The sequence below is a fragment of the Myotis brandtii genome, unplaced genomic scaffold, assembly GCF_000412655.1.
Source record: "Myotis brandtii unplaced genomic scaffold, ASM41265v1 scaffold896, whole genome shotgun sequence".
In the NCBI taxonomy this organism is placed as follows: Eukaryota; Metazoa; Chordata; class Mammalia; order Chiroptera; family Vespertilionidae; genus Myotis; species Myotis brandtii.
In genome coordinates this window covers 34,682-54,926 of record NW_005371677.1, presented here as the reverse complement: position 1 = coordinate 54,926, position 20,245 = coordinate 34,682, and the positions used below count along the sequence as shown (strand labels likewise).

At 43.8% G+C, this 20,245-nt stretch overlaps 1 protein-coding gene across 1 annotated transcript in view; it reads left to right on the top strand.

Moving 5' to 3' along the window:
• Positions 1-3,895: 3,895 nt before the first annotated feature.
• The window catches only part of LOC102259487 (fer-1-like protein 6), a gene marked incomplete at its 3' end in the record, with an annotated part of 46,143 nt that continues 29,793 nt past the window's right edge, over positions 3,896-20,245 (top strand). The window contains exons 1-7 of the mRNA XM_005885182.2: positions 3,896-3,973; positions 8,680-8,800; positions 11,543-11,597; positions 11,690-11,821; positions 14,871-14,933; positions 18,393-18,471; positions 19,667-19,823. Of these exons, the coding sequence (XP_005885244.1) occupies positions 3,898-3,973; positions 8,680-8,800; positions 11,543-11,597; positions 11,690-11,821; positions 14,871-14,933; positions 18,393-18,471; positions 19,667-19,823 (683 nt within the window). The remainder of the gene's footprint in view (positions 3,974-8,679; positions 8,801-11,542; positions 11,598-11,689; positions 11,822-14,870; positions 14,934-18,392; positions 18,472-19,666; positions 19,824-20,245) is intronic.

The window sequence follows — 20,245 nt, the reverse complement described above, 5'->3', positions numbered from 1 at the left end:
TATTGCCACTTTCTGCAGCAGAGGAGCCTGGAGCTCAGAGAAGTGCGCCCCTGACCTAGTTAGAAAGTGTGTAGATGAGACCCAAACTCCAGGTGTCCAGCTGCTCTTTCCATGTGCCAGGCAGGATGCTCCTCTCCCCCCAGCAGCGAGGGCCCTGGGCTTCCACAGTGAGCGTCACCACCCCGAGCAGATGTGCTGCAGCAAGTCTAACACGTGCACTGTTTCATATTCTTATTGTTGGATACAGATATCGGAGTCATGGTAGCTTTCACCCCGAGGAGACCAGGTTGGTATAGGGGTTTCTGTTTGTCTCTTCACTTATCTTGGGGTGGCCCTGGGAGGAGATTCAATAGATCCTAAACCAGAGAGGCTCAATCATTTTTTTGAAGTGGGAGGGTTCCCATGCTGGAATCCTGGGCAGACTGGAGAGGGGAGTGTGATGGCACCTGCCCTGGTGAGCCTTCCTGATTTACCGGTGGATCCCAATATATGGACTGGAAATCCCCAACAACCTCTCGGTTGTAAAAATGGATAATGATAATATTTTGCCCAGTGATAAATAATGGGAAGTCTAGGAGGTAATGTGTGCAAAATGGTGTTCCTGGCACATAGTGAATTTCAATACATTTTTTAAAAAACTTACACGCATTCCGGGAAATATTCTAGCCCATTTCTTTGTCATCAACAATGCAATTATTTGTAGCATGCTTTACATTTTACAAGCATTGTTTCCTATTTTAACCCTGTGACTTGGGTAAGAGATGTCCTCTGTCACATGTGAATGAAACATACTAGTACTCATTTGGGTTAAGCAACCAGCCCCAAATTCTAGCACTGAGAGTGGATTAAAGCTGGCCCTGAGCCGGGTCTTGTGTGCTGCCCCATATTCCAGTGGCACGATCGTTCTGGGCTGGTGAGCTCTACTGTGGCTGTCATGGGGCCGAGGAGGAGAAATACATTTTATCAAGACTTTTCCTGCTTCGAGTCAGGCTGGGAATGCCCTTGATGACTGACTCACGGGTTTGGGCAAACAACCTTGTGTGTTTGTGAAACAAACATCAACCCACCCAAGACAGCTGAGCTGGTTGTGAATCCTTTGGGCAATTGGAAGGACGTATGTCTCTGGTTTCCTCTGCAGGGGGTCTGAGCTGTGCCTAGACCAGGCCTTCTCAGCGCTGGTCTTCCCCAAAGCAATGCAATCTCTGAAAGTGATTTCGGACATCAGCATCTCTGAAGCTTCCTTAGTTGCCTCTAGTACAGCAGGGCCAAGAGCTCTTGTTTCCTGAGGGTCAGGAGTGCCTATCTCTAAGAGGCGGGGACCCCTCCTCCTCTCCTTTCACAGCAGCAACTTCGGGCACGCCCAGTGCCCAGGCACCGGCTGCCAATGGGAGGTGCAGAATACTGATGCCATCGATGATGAAGATGTTCCAAAAGCAACCTTATGTGTCCCTCTGGTAGATCCTGGCATTTATTAGAAGCAACTTCCTGTTTGAGGATGGAAGTAACTCAGCCCTTTCAAGCAGTCTGAGGAGACCATTGGCCAAGTTCCCAGAACATCAGATTCTGCCTCTGTGAAGTGATGATGGTAGTGAGCCCTGGGGGACCACAGTGGCAGTTCAGGGTTTGGAATGTGCTGGCCTGGGGCCTCTGCCTGGTAACTTTTCTTTGAAAACAGGGTAACAAGAACTATTATTGGAAATTTCCTTTAAGAAATTTCAGACAAAAGGGATCCCCTTTTTGTTTCTCAGGAGACTTGGATTACTGTTCTTATCACAGGATAATGGCAAATGAAAGGGGGAAAATGCTACCTCCAAGAACGGTACTTTTTTTTGTTTGCTTGCTTGTTTTTGTTTTGTTTTTTCTTTTTTTAAATATTGTTTTTTATTGATTTCAGAGAGGAAGGGAGAAGGAGAGATAAAAACATCAATGATGAGAGAGAATAATTGATTGGCTGCCTCCTGCATGCCCCCCACTGTGGATCGAGCCCGAAACTGCAGCATGTACCCTGACCAGGAATTGAACCATGACCTCCTGGTTCATAGGTCGGTGTTCAACATCTGAGCCATGCCAGCCGGCCTGTGTTTGTTTGTTTGTTTGTTTGTTTTTTAGCATTTTTCATATACCAAGCACTGTCCTAGGTGCTTTGCTTACTTCACCTCATTTTCACAATAATCCTGTTAAGTAGGAACTTTACTATTATCTCATTGTACCAATGGGGAAACTGAGGTTCAGCGAGGTATCTATCCATGTCTGGGTGGTTCAAGGACCCATTTTTTCCCATTCTCCTGTACCCGAGGGTCTCAAAGGGCACCTCAGGTGCCACCTTTCTGATGTTTGGCCTCTTCACAATATCGTTTACCAGTATTCCTCAGGCCTCTGTTTGCACACCTCCGGGAACAGGGAACTCACCCCCGACCCAGTGCAGCCCATTTCACTATTCAGACAGCAACATTGTGGAGATCCTTAATTGCTCATCTGGATCCAGGGAGAATATCAACAGAATAAACAAACAGATAACTAAATACGTGAATAAGTAGAAGCTTCCTGTGTGTCTCCTAGAAGCTTCTTCTCATTGGTCCTAATCCTATCCCTTAGAATAATAACAAGAATAACATGTTTATTGACCAACAGTATGTTCCAGTTACTATACTAAAAGCTTTACATTCATTATCTCATTGTACACGAGGACCCTGAAGTTTGGAGATGTTCAGTACCTGGTCAAGGTGGCAAAAATAGTGCTGGGGTTGGAATCCAGGCAATCTGACTGCGGAGTTCCTGATCCCAGCCTCTGCACTCTGCCCCTCCTGAGTCCTAAATATGTAAGCAAAACGGGAAACGGATGGTCCCGGCACTCTTCTCACATTGCTCCAGGAATGCAGAAAGCTCACAGAGGGTTGGAGCCTTCGCTGCTCTCCTCACCCCCTTCCTCCAGCCTTCCTTCTCCCTCTGCCCCCTTCCTCCACGGCTGCCCCACCAGCCTGCCTGACTCTCCTCTCAACTGTGACTTCCCGTTCTCCCACACAGAGCTGGCTTCTCGCCACTCTCCCAGCCCCAGAAAGGGATTCTCTCAGGAGGCCAGCAGAAGGTCAGGATGCTCCTATTGTCTGATAGAGAAGCAAACTAGGGCCTTTCCCAGGGATAAGGCCCCCAAATGGCTTCCCACTCAGGGCTAGTAATAACAATAGTAACCATAGCTGACATCCGGGTCACATACTATGTGTCAGCTTAGCTGTGTACTTGCGGGGTGACCTCAGTGAGTTCCAGGGCCTCTTGACCTTGGAAATGGTCTGAGAGCCTGGCTCTGAAAGGGTGTTCATGCTGCTCAGAGGAAGCAGCTGGCTCAAGGCCAAACACAGGTTAGAGCCTGGGCTCAGGGAAATCAGGCAAACCTGGATTCCGGTGGTAGTTCTGATGCTTAGGAGCTGTGTGACCTTAGAAACATTACCTACCCTCTCTGGGCCTTGGCTCCTCATCTGTAAGATGGGTAGGAGAAGGCTGCTGTATTGACATCATGATTAAATGATGTCATTTGTTTTGCGTGGGTGACACAGGTGAGTGAAAATTGGAAAAATGCCAGCTAGTGCTATTAGTATTAGAATTAGGCCTCATTTAAGTGGGATTGTAGGTGCACTTCACGATTTCATTCTTTCGTTTTTATTTTATGATTTCTGTTCAGATGGGGTTTTTGTGGTTTCTGCATGAGTAGAGCTGTCTGGATCCCTTGTTGGGTCATCCTGACACTTGTCTTTGGATCCTCATCCTGGGTGGGTGAGGAGGCTGGCCGGCTTCCGGGAGAACTCAGTGTATGCGCGTGTGTTTATTTTCTCCTAACATATCTGAATGACTGAACGTGACAATGATTGTGTTGAAGTTTTTCTTCTTTTTTTCAGAAAGGGGATGTTTGGGTTGAAGCTGAAGAAGAAGAAGAATAAAGCAGAGAAGGGGTTAATCCTAGCCAACAAGGCTGCCCAAGGTGAGGCTCTGGTGGGGGGAGCTGACTGCTACCCTGGGGCCTGGGGGCCTCACAGAGTGGACCCCTCCATGGCTGAGAATGGGGTTCACGCTCCATAGGAGTGAGGCAGGACATGCTGCCTGCTGGGTCTTTGGACCCTGCCAATCACAGGTGCGGGCCCAAGGCCATCCACCTCAGGATGGCTGGTCACCTGGTCATTGGACCAAACGGGCAGGTGGACACCGCTGGGCTGGGGGAGGGGAGCCATGAAGAAGCAGCAGCTGGACTCAGGCTCCTGCCTCTGTTCCCATTTGCTCTGTGGCCCAGGATAAGCCACTCAGCAGCTCTGAGTCCCGGTTTCTTCCTTTGTCAAGTGGACGTGGTGTGGGTTGCTGGGTTGACCTCACATGGCCATATGGAGAATCAAGTGAGATTGAAAATGAGAGCGAGCATAGCAGCTACTATGGGGGAGGCTCTGTCTGTATTGTCTCATTTAACCCCTCCATCATCCTACCAGTAGGTGTTTTTGCCCTAGTTTTACAAAGGAGTTTACAGAGATGCAGAGAGAGTGAAGTGTGGGGAAGGCCAGCTGCAGGAATTTGCAGGGCCCAGTGAAAAACAAAATGCAAAGCCAGTCTTAATAAATGATTAAGAATTTCAAAATGGTAGCAGCAGGGCATTGAGCCAAGTTGGAGGAAGTCCTTTTGATCACGGACCCCTGACACGGGCCCGCCACGGCAGGCACGGAGCCAGGAAGCAGTCACGTTGGGAGGTAAATTCAGGCTCTCTGGCTTTCTGTTCTTGCAACGGGCTACTTCCTTCTCCTAAAGAGCAAGGCCCGAGTTACAGGGTAAACTGTGCCAGCAGAGGCCAGGCCGGTGTCCACTTGACATTCCTGTTTATTGACTCAAATAGGAACACCGGCTCCCATTGGACAGGTCTGGGGTGGTCCCCGGGAGACTTCTGACAGCAACCAGTTCAAGGCCAGCTTTGTGGGCCGTTTCTAAACCCCTGTCATCTCCTTGGGGCCTCCTTCACCCTGAACTGCCATCCGCAGCAGGCGTCCTGTAGCCCTTCCCCACCTAACTCCGCTCCTTGCCTAAGGTAGAACCTAATCTTACAATAAAATAACATGAAAATTATTCACACTAAAGGTGTTGGTGATAATGAGTCCAAGTCATCTGGGACAAGAAAGGAGAGGCATTACATTTGAAGTGGGGACAAGGCTTAAAGCTTCATAGAAGTACTTGTCTATTCAGTTAAATTATAGGTACCAGGGAATGGGTAGAAAAGGCTGGGGGTCTTTCCTGTTGTCCTTGAAATTATGACACTGTGGTAGGTTCTGGAGACGCATGCTTAAATAAGGCACAAGGGCCTTATGAAAAATGATAATTTATTTAAAAATATATTTTTATTGATTTCAGAGAGGAAGGGAGAGGGAGAGAGAGAGATAGAAACATCAGTGATGAGAATCATTGATCAGCTGCCTCCTGCACACCCCCTACTGGGGATCGAGCTCTTGACCAGTATTGAATCTGGGACCCTTCAGTCCACAGTCAGACACTCTACCCATTGAGCAAAACCGGCTGGAGCTGAAAAATAGTATTATTTATGACACATTAATTAGACCCTGATGCTTTCTGCTTTTGACATGCATCATTCATTACTCTAAAATGTAGATTCCTTTGCTCCTGTTTTACAACAGAGGTTCAGAGAGGGTGAGCGGCTTGCCCAAAGTCACACAGCTAATAAGTTTGAAGAAGTTGGCTCCTGAGCCTAGGTCAGTCTCACACCAGAGCCTGGGCTCTCTTACCCGCTGAGTTGCCCTCCATTTAGGCGCCCTCACTGCTTAAGGGAGGAAGGAACAAGCTGGTGGAGATTTGGGGCAGTCCACCACAGGCGTTCGAAGGAGCTGGCTCATTCTAATTAGAGTCTTCAGCCCACAAAGCAAACAGGGCAGAGAGAATCAGGCCCCTCCTAGAAAGTACATAGCACCCGTCCTGCTGGCCAGGGGCCACCCTATAGGAGATGGCAAAACAAAGTCCAGAGAACTGAGTACACATTGGTCTTTCCTTGTTGGCCTGGCCTGGGAAGTTAGGACTTTTCTGGGTGAAATGTTTTGAGATTCTCAAAGTCTGTGGCTTTTATATCTGCATATTTGGAGGCATACTAGGCCATGCCTTTATTTTCTAAAATTCCAGTTACCTTAACTCCTCCATTAATTAGTTACCCAACTAAGAGTTATTAGGATCGTCCATTCATTCATCTACTCAGCAGATAGTAATGGAATGCCTGCTGAGAGTTGAGCTGTGCTAGGTCTGGGTGTGTAATGGTCTAGAAGGGGGACAGCTCTATGTAGGACTCTTCCATATGCCTCTCCAGATCTGTTCTGCACCTTTTCCTGGGACCTGTTCTCTATCCCAGGAGGCTAACCTCTATGGTTGCATGACCCAGGTTCCTTCCCCAGTGGGGTGTCCCAGCAGGAGATCTGAGAGAGGGAAGAGAGTGAGGCCAGGATCGGTGTCCCTCCACTGAAGGACGGTTGCTGCTCCTTGCAGGGAAGCTTGACTGCACCTGACTCCTCTTTCTACACTCTGGTGGCTGTGCTCTCTCTCTCCTCATTGTTGGGGCCTCGGAGTGGTAACAGCTTGGCTGCTGTGAGCCCCAGAGAGCTGCACAACCCTCTGTGGCTTTCTCACACCCACGCCTTTATAAAAAAAGGCCTCAAATGGTCCCATTCTGGATGGGCCGTCTGTTACCTATGGGGCGCTAATGAGGTAACTGCATTAGAAGTCGAGGAAAGTAGCACCAAGATGATAGCGCGCTGACACGGAGACTATTGGGGCATCTGTTTCAGCGCCGTCAGGGAAGGGTTCTCTGTGGCGATAAAGTTTAATCTGAAACTTCAAGGAAGAGAAGGAACCCAACAAGGGGTGGGCAGGAAGGGGAGGGATGTCTGTGAAGATAAATTGCACGCAGGAGAGAGCTTGTTCCGGGAGAAGGAACTGAAATAGGCCTGTGCGACTAGAAAGCAGTGATGGCAGGGACAGAGGGACCCGTGGCCCAGGAGGAGGGGATGGAAGCCAGACAGAGCAGAGCATCAGAGTCCTAAGTGGACTTCAGCTTTATTCTAAGGACAATGGAAAACCACTGAGGGGTTTTAAGAAGAGAAGCAACACGAGGTGGATTTTTTGAGACGGTCACTCTGGATGGTCCATGGTGAGTAGATTGGAGAGAACAGAGTAGTAACTCAATAAATGAATGAATGCATGCACACAAGCTCTAGAAGACGCTGACTACCTTTCTACCTCTGGGTCTGTGTCACCCTCCAGCATGTAATGTAGCGGGAGGGGGGGTCCACATTTTGTTACCTTCCAACCTTGGCATCTAACCTAGCACAGTGTCTGGCATATGTAGGTACCTAAGCATGGTCACTGGAAACTTGCATGGATAACATTTGGTCCCCATCCTTAAGGCCTTTGTGGCCAAGTAGGGAGAAAGGCTTAATTGCTTCTGCTGCCGCAGGAGCAGGCAGGCGCTGCCGTTCTTTCTGTGTCCCCGCAGGCTGGCTTGTCTCTCGTTTCCACAGTGAGAGGAGAGTCAAAGGTGACTGCATTCATTCCGGCATCCTTTCTGTAACTACTGAACACCACAAAGGCTTATGTCCATGAGCTCCTCTGACATAGGGGACCCATTAGCCCATCAATTATTTGATTTTGCACCGTTTTCCTTCGTTGCTGATTAAAATCAGAGAACCAAAATACATGAAAACTGGAAGGTGTTCAGAGACGATTAAGTTGACAAGTTTACCAGTTGGGTCCCATGGAGTCCAAGGTTCTGAGAAACAGCTTCAGAGGTGCCTGAAGAGGGGGCGGTGAGGTCCTGTGGGATGTTCCCTGCCCGGAGTTTCACCCAATGGCACATAGAACAGCTTGGTTGAAATGGACTCGTGTTATATATTTGAAGTTTTATATAAAATTACATTTATGAAAGAATTATGTTGCTTTTAAAAGCTTTAAAAACACTTTTCTTATCTAATCCTTTCATTTTATAGACAAGGAGGGGAAAATGCCATGAAATTCTGAGTGACTTACTCAACTTAAAATCCACACAATGAGCACTCACCATGCACCTGGCAGATATTGTGCTAAGAGCTATCTATACTTAATTCAATTCTTCTAACAGCCCTATGGAGTAGCTAACGCTAGCATTGTCTTGCTTTATAGAAGAGGAAAACAGGGCTGAAAGAAGTTAAGTAACTTCCCCCAAATCTTGGAGCCAGAAAGTGACAGAGCTGAGATTTGAACCCAAACCTTTTGGAGTTAGGTCTTTGAACCACACCATGTCAGAGCCTCTTTGTGTAAGAGATTGTTCCATCACTCTTTACTTTTTGCGGAAAACCTGGTTGAAAAGTGGTTCTCAAGATTTGCTACACAATAGAATGACCTGGGGAATTAAAAACAAATTGACATCCCAGATAAATTAAATCAGAATCCTTCTGGTGAGGGAGGAGGTGTTATAAAGAATCTGTTGGGTATCTATTCATGAAAATAGTCTTAACACATGTGTATTCGTTTCCTATGACTGCTGTAACAAATACCACACACTAAGGCCATATCTAATGGTTCCCTTGTATCTCTGTGGCATGGCACTGGACACAGAATGGAGGCTCAGGTCACTACTACATGTGTATTTAACAGGGTTTTCTTTCTTTTTTGCTCCTCTAGATGGTCAAGGTGAAGCAGAAGCACCACAGGAGGGCCCTTCTCCCCAGGAAGGACTGAGAGGAGATGTAATTTATGATGATGCGTCCATCACTCCTGTCCCCTCAGCTCCTCCAAAGAGAAGGTACAGTGTTGATGCGGGCAGTGAGCACACATTTGGGAGCCCGTCCCCTGTGCCAAGTACCCCTGCAGGCTCGAGGGGACAGAGAATAGCACCTAGTCACGGCCTGCAAGGAGCCAAAGGCCTAAGAAGACCGAGTGCCATGTACTCATGTCCAGCTTTCTCTGTGGCCTCTTGATCCCGGCCAACCTTCAGCAGGCCAGGGTCCTGGCTGTACCAGGTTCCAGTCTTAAATCCCCTGAGTTAAGGTCCTCATGTCCCTTACAGTTCAGAAACGACAGCAGCAACAGGAGACAGATTCAGGAGCTGCCTTTCACCTGCTCTTGAATTCATCAATACCTTAGATGTCTTAGCTTCGTGTCTGTCCCAAATGAAAAGGTGGTTCTTAGGCAACCCAGCTACAAAGTCAGAACAAACTGGCCTTCTGCCTGAGATTTGTGGTATCAGTCAGCTATTGATGTTTCCAAATAACCCCTAAATTCAGGGGTTTCATATAATCAACATTAATGATTGTTCATGAGTCTACCAATTAGTTAGGTAGTTTTATTGGTGCCAGATAGTCTCAGATACATCACTTACGTATCTATGGCCATTTGTCAGCTCTGCTGATGTTAGTCTGAGGGGTGGCTGGTGGTAGGCTGGTCCAGATTTGCCTCAGCTAGGACCACCAGACTCTCCATGTGGTGTCAGATCCCCCAGCAGGCTAATCTGAGCTTGTTGCAATGGGGGTGATGGCAGAATTCCGAGAGAAAGTGGAAGTACACAGGTCTCTCGAGGCCTAGGTATAGAATAGGCAAGTCATTTCTGCTGCATTCTATTGGCCAATGCAAATCACAACACCAGCCCACATCAGAGGACACTGTTTTAGGGCAAAGAGCATGGATGTAAGGAAGCCAGTAGTTGGAACTATCAGTGCTTTCAGTGTACCATGTTTGTTTATGTCAATTTCTTACTCATGGTAATTCTTCATGCCATCCCATCTTTTTTTCTCAAAGAAAATTAGTGCTTCCCTGTGTGGCAGATCCTGAGTTGTTATTACAAGGCTGTGGCAGGAAGGCAGTGTGTGTATGTAACGGGCAGAGGTGGGTGACCAATGGAAAAGGGAGAAGGTGCTATCTCAGAGGTTGACCTTTAACAGAAGACATGAAATTTGTATGAACATACTGCAATATCTCCTCCCCCATACACTGCACCATGACAACCACCCCCAAGCCCTGAATAGGGGAAATGTCAATTATTTTTAAGTATCTTTTAAAGGATCACTTGCCATTTATTTCACCAGGATAATAGCACTGAATGGAGGAAGGCAGAAAAAAAGTAAGGAGTAGAGACTTTTCTCCTTGGTCAGAGCATTCTCCATCAGTTGAAATTCTACCCACCAACTAATGCTCAGTTCAGATCCAGCCTCTGTTGCTTATCCAGCTCTCAGGAATTTCTCTCTTTTTTGAACTCCGATGCATTTTTAATATGACACATTTTACACCTTCTAGTTCTCTTTAAATGCTCTGGTCCTCTCTCTTGAATAGATTGCTAGCTTTGCAAGGGTCAAGATGATGGATGGCTAATTCATCTTGGTTTTTCCTCTAGCTGAGGAAATCACATAGCTTCCACATAGTAAACGATTGATATAAGTTTGCCATTTTATTAACGAACATCTATTTTTTTTTTTGATATTTACATGCATTATCTCCTCTACCCCTATGTGGTAGAAATGATCATTTCCACTTTCCAATGAGGAAATTAAGGCTAACATCACAAAATTGGGGAGAACAAGTATTCTAATTCAGATCAGTTTGACTCCAAAGCCTTGAGATTTTTTGCTAGTTTACTGTTCTCTACCAGACTCAATTATCTGAAGAAATGGAATGAAGTTGAGATGCATGATGGTATTGTTAAAAGGCAAGAGAATACATTTAAAAGGAACTCAGGCACAGTTCATTTCCTGCCTGTTGCTGCTTCTGTGACTATAAGAATTCTTCATCTCTTTCTACTATTATCCAATCTCTAAATCCCAGGTGTGGCACACCTGTTTTCAATTACTTATGACAGTCCAAATAAAGGAAATTGTCTGGAATGTGAAATTTCACTGAGATAAAATCTTGGCTGTTCTTTCCAATTTCTCTTTTACCAATTCTTTCAATCTCAAAATTCAGAATGGTTATATCTAACGGATATAATCACGAAACTCAGAATGGTTATATCTCGTGGAAATGGCAAATTCTTTCAATCTCAAAATTCAGAATGGTTATATCTAATATAATCACGAAACTCAGAATGGTTATATCTAGTGGAAATGGCAGAGTGGTCCTGTGGAAAGGATCTGACAGGAGACAGGGGACATCCTTATTGAGACCCAGCTCTGCCACTGACTTGCTGAGGAATCTCAGTTTTTCATTCTGTGAAATAAAAAATAAATAATACTGATAATCATACTAACAATAAGAGTTGACATTTATTCTCGCCAAGTCCTGGATTAAACGTTTACATGCATTATATCATTAAATTGTAGCCATCACCTCATGTGGTAAGTGCGATTATTAGCTCCACTTTTAGGATGGGGAAACTGAGTCATAGAGAGATTGTCACTTGTCCATTTACACTTATCTCCCCCAGAGATGTAAAGAGAATATGTGATATGACATAAATAAAAGCACTTAGAAACACATAGGGAAATATTACATGGCTTATGGATCTCAAGTATGTTCTTACTTGATGAAATGTATATGTTCAACTTTCTTTTAATAGATCAAAACTGTTGACTAAGATCCATGATGGGGAAGTCAGATCCCAAAGTTATCAAGTAAGTGATTGACTCTTCCTACCAGCTTCCCCAGTTCTTCTTGTGAGTGAAGAGCCTAGTCCAGAGTGTGTACACGCTGCTTTGTGTTGTAGATTGCCATAACCATCACTGAGGCCCGCCAACTGGTGGGTGAAAACATTGACCCAGTTGTGATCATTGAGGTCGGGGATGAGAAGAAGCAAAGCACAGTGAAGGAAGGAACCAACAGCCCATTTTACAATGAAGTAAGTCACGGGGGTCCCCAATACCCTCTCCATCAACACTCTCTCGACTGCCACTCTCTGGTGTTCTTGAGCCAAATAGAAAGCCTGTGCCCTCATGACTGCTTCCCATCACTCATCTAAGCCCATGGCAAACTCTCATAGCCTCCTTAACAAACAGTCCATAAAGTTAAACAAAAAGATAATGGAAAGGATAGGTAAGAAATTCCCACTCATTTAAAATACATTAGTATATTTTTAGTAAGACCCATTTTCGTATTCCTTATAAGCTTATCTTCATCCATTATAAGCTCTAGGTTTATATTAAAAATGTGTTGGATGTTGGTTAGTGAGAAGATACACATTCTTTTGCATAGCAGAGGCATTGTAAATCTAATTACTACTTTTGAAACAGGCATGCTGCCTTGGAAAGTAAAATAGTCCTATTTTCCTAAGCAATGTAAAAATTGTAAAGGAATACATCAAAGAGAGACATGAAGCTTATAAATATTAAACACACTACATTCTCTTTTGAAAGGAAAAAGATTAGTAAAAAAAAATGGTGAAAGATACAAAGAGTATAAAGTGCGATTTGGTGAAAAATGTGTGTCCCGCTGATCTCTGATCCTTAACCCCTTAGTCTCCTCCCTAGAGGCAGCCATGCTCACCAGGCATTTGTATACCGTTTTAGAGACATTTTGGGCAAGCACTAAGAATACAAATAAATATCGTCACCAAATGGTAACATTCTATACACGCTGTCCTGGACCTTGGTCTTTCAACCAATGTGTCTTGGAGATGAGCCCGAATCAGGATGTAGCGCTCAGTCTCATTTTCTGCCCATTGCTGTAGTTTCCCATTGCATTGATGCACTGTAATTTACTGAGCCAGTCAATTTCTCATTGATGGATATTACAATTTCTTTCAGTCTTTGGTCACTACTTATAATAATATTTACATGGCATGACTGGGGCAAAGAGTATATGCAACTAAGAAATTTTAAAATAAATTTGTTGGGGTGACATTGGTCAACATGAACAGCATTTAAAATTTTGATATCTCCAAATTTCCCTCCCAAGAGGTAACCATTTATACTCCAGTAGTGTTCGAGGGTGCTTGTTTTCCCTTAGACATCATGAATTATCAAAAAATTCAGTAAACTCTTAATTACTTTCCCAGTGGCGGTGGTAATTGAAAAGGAAGGCAGGAGAGCATGGATAATGAAATGCATAGAAAATACCCAAATCCCATTAGAGCTGTTAACTCCTTTCCTCTTTATCACTCCTGCCTCTGAGCCTTTTATCGTGAGCAGAAGTGGCTGTCATCTCCTTTCTGGTCCTCTCCCTGCCTCCATAACATCTTTGGCATGGTTGTGATATGAAATAATGTGATGCAAAGCTCTACAAATTTGTTAATGATTATAATTAGTATCTGCTTTATGCATACAAGTCCTGGGTCTAAATGACATTAACTTAGGCCCAAGTGTAATCACGCAAAAACATAGAAGTTGAAGTAAAAATCTGTCTTACAGTTGAACTGAAAACATTTATTACAGCGTTTGACCCTAGTTGTCAAGCCCAAAGTTCATCAGATGTTGAAGGAGCTGGTTAGTAGGGGCTGGGGAATATTTCTCAGCTAGAAGTGTATGTGGGCTCGGCAGTCTGGGGAACCTGTGTGAGGCAGTTGGGTCTGAAATGTGAGATTCAGCAGAAGGCAATAAACATTGGAACTAATTTATTGGTCCAAAGGAACCCACAGTATCTCATATATCAGAGAATGAAGACTGGCAGGTAAGTGAATTTTGCACATAAAATAAATGCTGAACATGAAACTCTTAAAAAATTTGAACATATATATAAAAAACTTCCTGAAATGTTACACATTTTTCTATTTTCTTAAACAGAAGGCACTGGAAATGCTGTAACCTTTTATTGATACCTAAGGACTGCCATTTTGAAGGTCTCATTATAATACATGATGACATCTTTCAGTTCCCACATTTTGGTTTTTCTGTTTTGCCCATTAAAAACAGGCTGTTAGATGTTACTTCTCTCTTTCCTACTGCTGTCATGTTCATCTCTAACATCCTTGGGTCAGTTCTCCATCCTGAAGCTCAAAAAAAAAAAAAAAAAGAAAAGAAAAGAAAGAAATAATTCACAAAACGACTTCCTAGTTCTACCTCTACAATCCACAAAAACAAACAAACAAAAAACACCACCACTCCAGTTTTCTGCACCTTAGAATCATACGACCCCACATTTGGAAGGTACTCACTGAAGTTTAGATGATGAAATGTCTAGTCCTTGAGCCCCTTGTGTGATAATTCCAGGAGAACACAGGTTTGGTCCCAGGCCCACCAATAACTAGCTATATGACCCTAGGCATGTCTCTCTCTTTTAAAAATATTTTTATTACTTATTTTATTTTTTAATTACAGTTGACATTCAAAATTATTTTATATTAGTTTCATGTGCACAGCATAGTGGTTAGACATTTGTATAATTTACAAAGTGATCCCCCACAATAAGTCTAGTACTCACCTGTTACCATACATAGTTATTACAATATTATTGACTGTATTCCACACTGAGATACTCTTTTCACCCATCATTCTAGATAGGTAAAAATAAATAAATAAACGATTTGACAATATAAAGGCTTGGCATAGGTGTGGAGAAATGGCTATTTTTATATGCTGCCAGTGGGAATGTCAAATGGTTTACCTCCCTCAGAAAGAAACCATGCTATTTACTAAATATTTACATGCGTATAAAATAAACCATGACCCAACAATTCCACTTCTCATGTCCATTTTAGAGGAAAACTCACATATATCCTGTGCAAAGATGTGGTTGGTGGCATTCTTTATTTTTTTACTTGAAAAAAAAAATTGAAAACAAGTTAAATGACCTTCCAAAGGGTATGGCCAATCCATTGATGATATATACATTCATGCCATTGAGGGCCCATGTAGCAACTGGTTAGAACAATACAGATGTAAATCTACTCCAGGGACAGGGTTCTTAAATGCAAGGCTGGGATTTAAAGTCAGAATGAACTTTATGTTTTATAGTACTTTGTCTTCGACTTCATTGGGCCTCAAGTGCATCTTTTTGACAAGATCATCAAAATCTCGGTAAGTATATGATTGGTGGTGGGAGTGGGGGGAGTGGGAGAGACTCTAGACATTGGGAGTTCTCTAGGGCAGCACAGCCAGCTTAGAAGAGGATAGACTCAGGAGGGCGAGTGTGAGCTGGTGAGTTTGAAACCAACAGGATAGAACTTGCAATAAGCAGAATAGAGGAGTTCCAGAAGGAAAACCTTTTCAAGAAAATCTGTGCTTGTTGGAAGCAAGTTGTGATCTACTGTCAAGCCATCATGAATTGAATTGTGTAGTGTACTAATGTGGGAATGTGAAAAATATGCCTCAAATGACAGTGGATTGCCATTTTTGAATTGGTTTCTTTCTTTTTATGAAGCAAATGTTAGTGCTTCTCTCTTGGAGTGATCTCCACACTAATGATAATTAATCACATCCCTTCCCCTCCTAGTTAGTAGTAAACTGAGAAATAGAAAGAATCAGGAAGGAACCAAATGTATCAGTAATGCTGGATTAGAGGATGTGATTTGGAGCAAGTGGTTACCAGTTGGCTTCTTAGTAGTTAGTTGCTGTTGAGTGTAGTACCTCCAGATCTACCCATGAGGGATTGGGTCTGCTGCATAGACCCTTCCTCAGCCCTGGCAGGTGAATTCCTACCTCCACAGATCTAGCCTGAAGAGTAGAGACAGAGAGAGCGTTCTGGTCCAGCCAGGTTGGCCCACCACCTGGAGGACAGGAATGGGAAGGGAAAGTGCTGAGTTGAAGCTGTACTAGTCCACATGGGAGAATACACACAGGATCATTACCAACTTCATACCACTGTAAAAGGACAGAGACCACTGGACGACACACTGCATCTCTCTCACCAGTTTAAGAAATTGTTGCTTCTCCCATGCAGAAGGTAGTAAGGATGTTCATGCTTGAAAGTGGTAGGTGGGGGGTTGCAGGGAACATACTCTCTTCCAAATTGTTCTGAAAGGACAGAATTCCTATTTTACACGCCAACATAAAATGTGTGGAGAATGAGGAAATGTTCACCTAACAGTGACACCAACTCTAATAAGAATGGCGAAGATGGCAAACTTGTCTTGAAGACTTATGAGGTGAAAACTCCGATAGAACTCTCATCTTTATTTTAATATTATGTCACACACACACACACACACACACACACACACACACACCATGTTATATATCAGTCCTGCACGAGGCTTAGGCAATAGTGAAATTATGATATTATCTTTCCCAGGAGCACTTGAAGAATGTGACTCTTGAAGAATGAAAAATGATCAAGAGCCAAACATTCTTCATGTTTAAATTCCAGGCACGATGACAAGTGGTGCAGAAGATATTTTGGGACCTGGGACATTGCCCAGGACTTTGTTATATTACATAGCTCAGGCAATGACCTGTTTGGGAGATTCAGGCTCCTAAGAGACTGTCTAGATTGCAGATAAATGGTTAATAGCTAGATTTTTATACTGTATCATAGACAAGAGTCATGACTCTCTGTGGGCCAAGTGGATTTTTAGACAGAGAATCAAAGCTGGTATTGCCTATTTCTGGTCCTAACTTACAAGAAGAGACTACTTTGGTCTGCCTAAATAACACTTTGGGACAGAGACCGAAGATTATAAAGGGAAAACTTCCCTTGAGGGGGGAGTATTTAATACAAGTTTTCTGCTAGTGCATGAACTATAAGTCAGCATGCCCAGAATACACTCAACATGGGAGAAAAAGGAGGGAGTGCTATACGCAGATGCTATTGGAATAGACAGCTGTAGCAGACCCTGGTGGCGCCAAAGACCATCTTCCCCTGACAAGGTCCCCAGCACTCTGTGTGTGAGACGACCCTGGTGGCGCCAAAGACCATCTTCCCCTGACAAGTCTCTGTGTGTGAGATGCTCCAGAGTTCTGGCAGTCTAATGCCTGACCACACCAGTTGCCTGGCACTCACACTAGGTGGATGATTTGAGGAGGTCTCTTGTGTTATTTAAAGATCTGTTTGGGGCTCTTGCATCCCATCACCCCACTGGGACCCAGACACCTTTGACCTGAGAATAGCTTGAGTCAGATTTGTGTTCTTGCTCAGGCCTTTGGGAAGCCACATTAGCAACTGCAAGCATGGAAGGGTTGGAAAGAGCTTGGCGTATGTGGCCTTAAATAACTCCTTTATCAAGCCAAGTTGTCCTTGCTTCCCCTCAGTTCTCTCACATCCTTGCAAAGTTTGGTCAGGGAAGGAAGAGTGAAAAAGGAGATGGGAAAGGCTGTCATGTCTCCATTTCTTGAAGTCAGTTGAGTTTGTTTCTTATTGACTCTCCCAGAGGAGCTGTTTAGAAGCTACAAAAATCTCCTAATCATCCATCATTCAATTGGTCTTATTCATTAATTCACTCAGTGTTTATTGAACACCTATTATGAACAAGGCCATATGGTGGGTAGAAGAGAGTAGGAAACTGTCCTTGATTCAAGGGACTCATAGCATTTTATAATTAGAAGAGAATATAGAGGTCATTTAATCTAACTTCCAGTCAGTGCAGGAATCCTTCTCTACCACCTCCATTACATGAGGTTCTTGGACTCTGCTTGATTATACCCAGTGATGGGGAGATCACTACTTCTAGGAAAGCCCATTCCATTGCTAAGATGTTCTATTATAAAAACTATCCTTATGGTGAATTGACATCTCTCTTCCTGTAATTTGGGAGCTACACTGGGAACCTACCCTTCTACATGGAAGTATTTCCAAGATCTGAAGACACGAAGTTACCGCTGCCCTTCCTCTTTCCCCTTTTCTGGGTTAACGGTTAAACTCCTCCTGAATCTTCAGCAGTGTCTCAGACAATGTTGTTTCTGAACTGAGGGCCAGCTCTGATACCTTCCTTTAGAACTTAAATTCATTTTTATAGCATTGGCATTCAGATGTGCTGCTGCAGCCAGCCAGGCACTCTGCTGTCTACTGGTTAGATGAAATATTGAGGATGGCCATCTCCCTTGTTCTAACTATTGTACATGTCCAAAGCTTCATGTGATGAGTTGTCTGATAAAGTTGTGAGCAAAGTGGTGTGTGAGTTAGTGGAAAAAAGGGAGTACTTTTAGCTGTGGGGAATCAGGGAGGGCTGCTTGGAGGAAGCAGCATTTGCTCTAGGTATTGAAAGATGATAATGTTTCAACAGGCAGAGATGGATGTTGAAGGGTTGGCTGCACAAAAGTTCATTTTGGTTAAAAAAAAAAAATAACGTTCCGACAGTGAGATTTGTTAAGTCCTTTAATAAAGGATTAGCTGAAAACCTGCTGGGAGAAAGAGGTACTTCTGGATGCCCTTTACAGCCCTGAGTTTTTGGTGACCAAATGTCATTGTGCTTTAGAGACGAGTGAAGGCCAGACAAGGGTCAAGGCCTAGAATGCTCTGTGAGGTGTCAGGAACCCATTTCACAGGTTTATCCTAAAAAAGAAATGTAGTTCTTCCGGGCTCACTGCTCCGTCGCTCCTCAGGTCTTTCATCACAAGCTGATAGGAAGCATCCTGATTGGCGCCTTCAAAGTGGACCTGGGTACTGTGTACAACCAGCCTGGTAAGAAAGCCTTGCCTCCTCGTAGCTCTCTTACTCTTCTCCAGTTTACCCCACCTGGAGGTCAACTCATTTATTTGCTCATCCATTTAACCATCCATTCAGTAACACTGAGCACCAATTATAGACTGTTGAGTAAGATATGGCTCTTTTCCTCAGTTTAAGATCTAATGACAAAATTATCTTATATGTCCATACTTCTGAGCAGCTTTTTCCATTCTCACAAATTCTGTCTCATTTAGTGCTGTGAGACAACATCAAGAAAGACAGGAAAGTGTTGAAGTTAAGAATATGGGCTCTGGAACCAGATTGACTGGGTTCAAATTCTACTCTGCTCTTTCCTAGTTGTGCATCCTTGGGCAAATGACTTGGTTTCTTCATATCTCAGTACTTTCTTCATAGGGTTGTTGGAGGATTAAGTTAATAAATATACATAGAGTGCTTAGTGTAGACCCAGCACAGAATAATGACTGTGGTATGCCATATAAGGATCTGCTGTAATAATCATTATTATCCCTGATTTAAAAGAAAGTGAAACTCAGAGAAACTAGGTAACTTGTCCAAGGTCAAGAGCTAATAAGTAATAAAGCCAACAATAAACATAGATCTTCTCATGAAAGGCCTCTTTTCTTCAACTGTAATTCAAACTCACATGTCCAGGGGTCCAGGTCATGTGAGTTTGAATTAGCTCTACTAATTCCATTAGGATTAGCATCTACTCAGCTCCTTTACCTTCTGCTGTCATGTGGAATGTGCCCTCTGTATTGCCTGGTCTAACAGTTTGTTTTTGGATAAGCCAGAAGTATAGGTTTTTGTATGAGATTTTGAAGTTTGGACTTCCAGTGTAGGCCAAACAAAAAAATCCATGAGCCACATTTATGGCCTGTGAAATAATATGTGACTTCTATACTCCTTTAATGTCCTCCTACTTCATCAAATCTAGAATTCTGGCTAGAGGATTTCTATCAGGTTGAAAGGCTTCCCAAATACTTGTGACCGGTTGGAGAAAAAGATGGTGAAGAGGATGGGAAGTAAAGGACAGGTGGGAAAGGAGGAGAGGGAGGTGGCATGAGACTTGGAAATAGCCCAGATGAGGTAATCCCTCAGTAGAGTGTGGGAGACCTTGGGTGTGGGAGAGCATTGGGTGGGGCTGGGTCCATCTGTGCAGGATATCTGAGCTGTCAGGACACTTTTACAGGTCATCAGTTCTGTGACAAGTGGGCCCTGCTCACAGACCCTGGTGATATCAGGATTGGCACGAAGGGGTATCTGAAGTGTGACATCAGCGTGATTGGGAAAGGCGACATCTTAAAGACCAACCCGAAAATCTCCGATGCTGAGGAACAAATAGAAAAGTGAGACAGATTCATCCAGGGCTGGGCAATGGAAATGATATGTTCCCATTTCCATGTCTCTTTCCCTCCCTCCCTTTCCTTATGGGTACACGAGAATGGCCAAGTTTATAGCTTATCCACATGGGATTCTGCTCTATCTGAGGCATCAAGATGTGTCTGACGGAAGGTGTAACTATGCATTTGGAAGTCAGTTTCTAGGACAAGTAGAGCCTGTCTTCCTATAATAACCCATAATAGACAAGCTATTCCTGAGCTTATCTGATTTATTTGAATTTAGCTGATTTTCCTTTGAAAGAATTATAATTTCAACCACTGATTTATAAAATGGGGAGACTTAATGTACCTATTGTAAGGTACAGCGTGGGAGACAGTGTTTATTCTATAATTGTAGGACCTAAGTGAGTTTGCATTCACTCTAATCA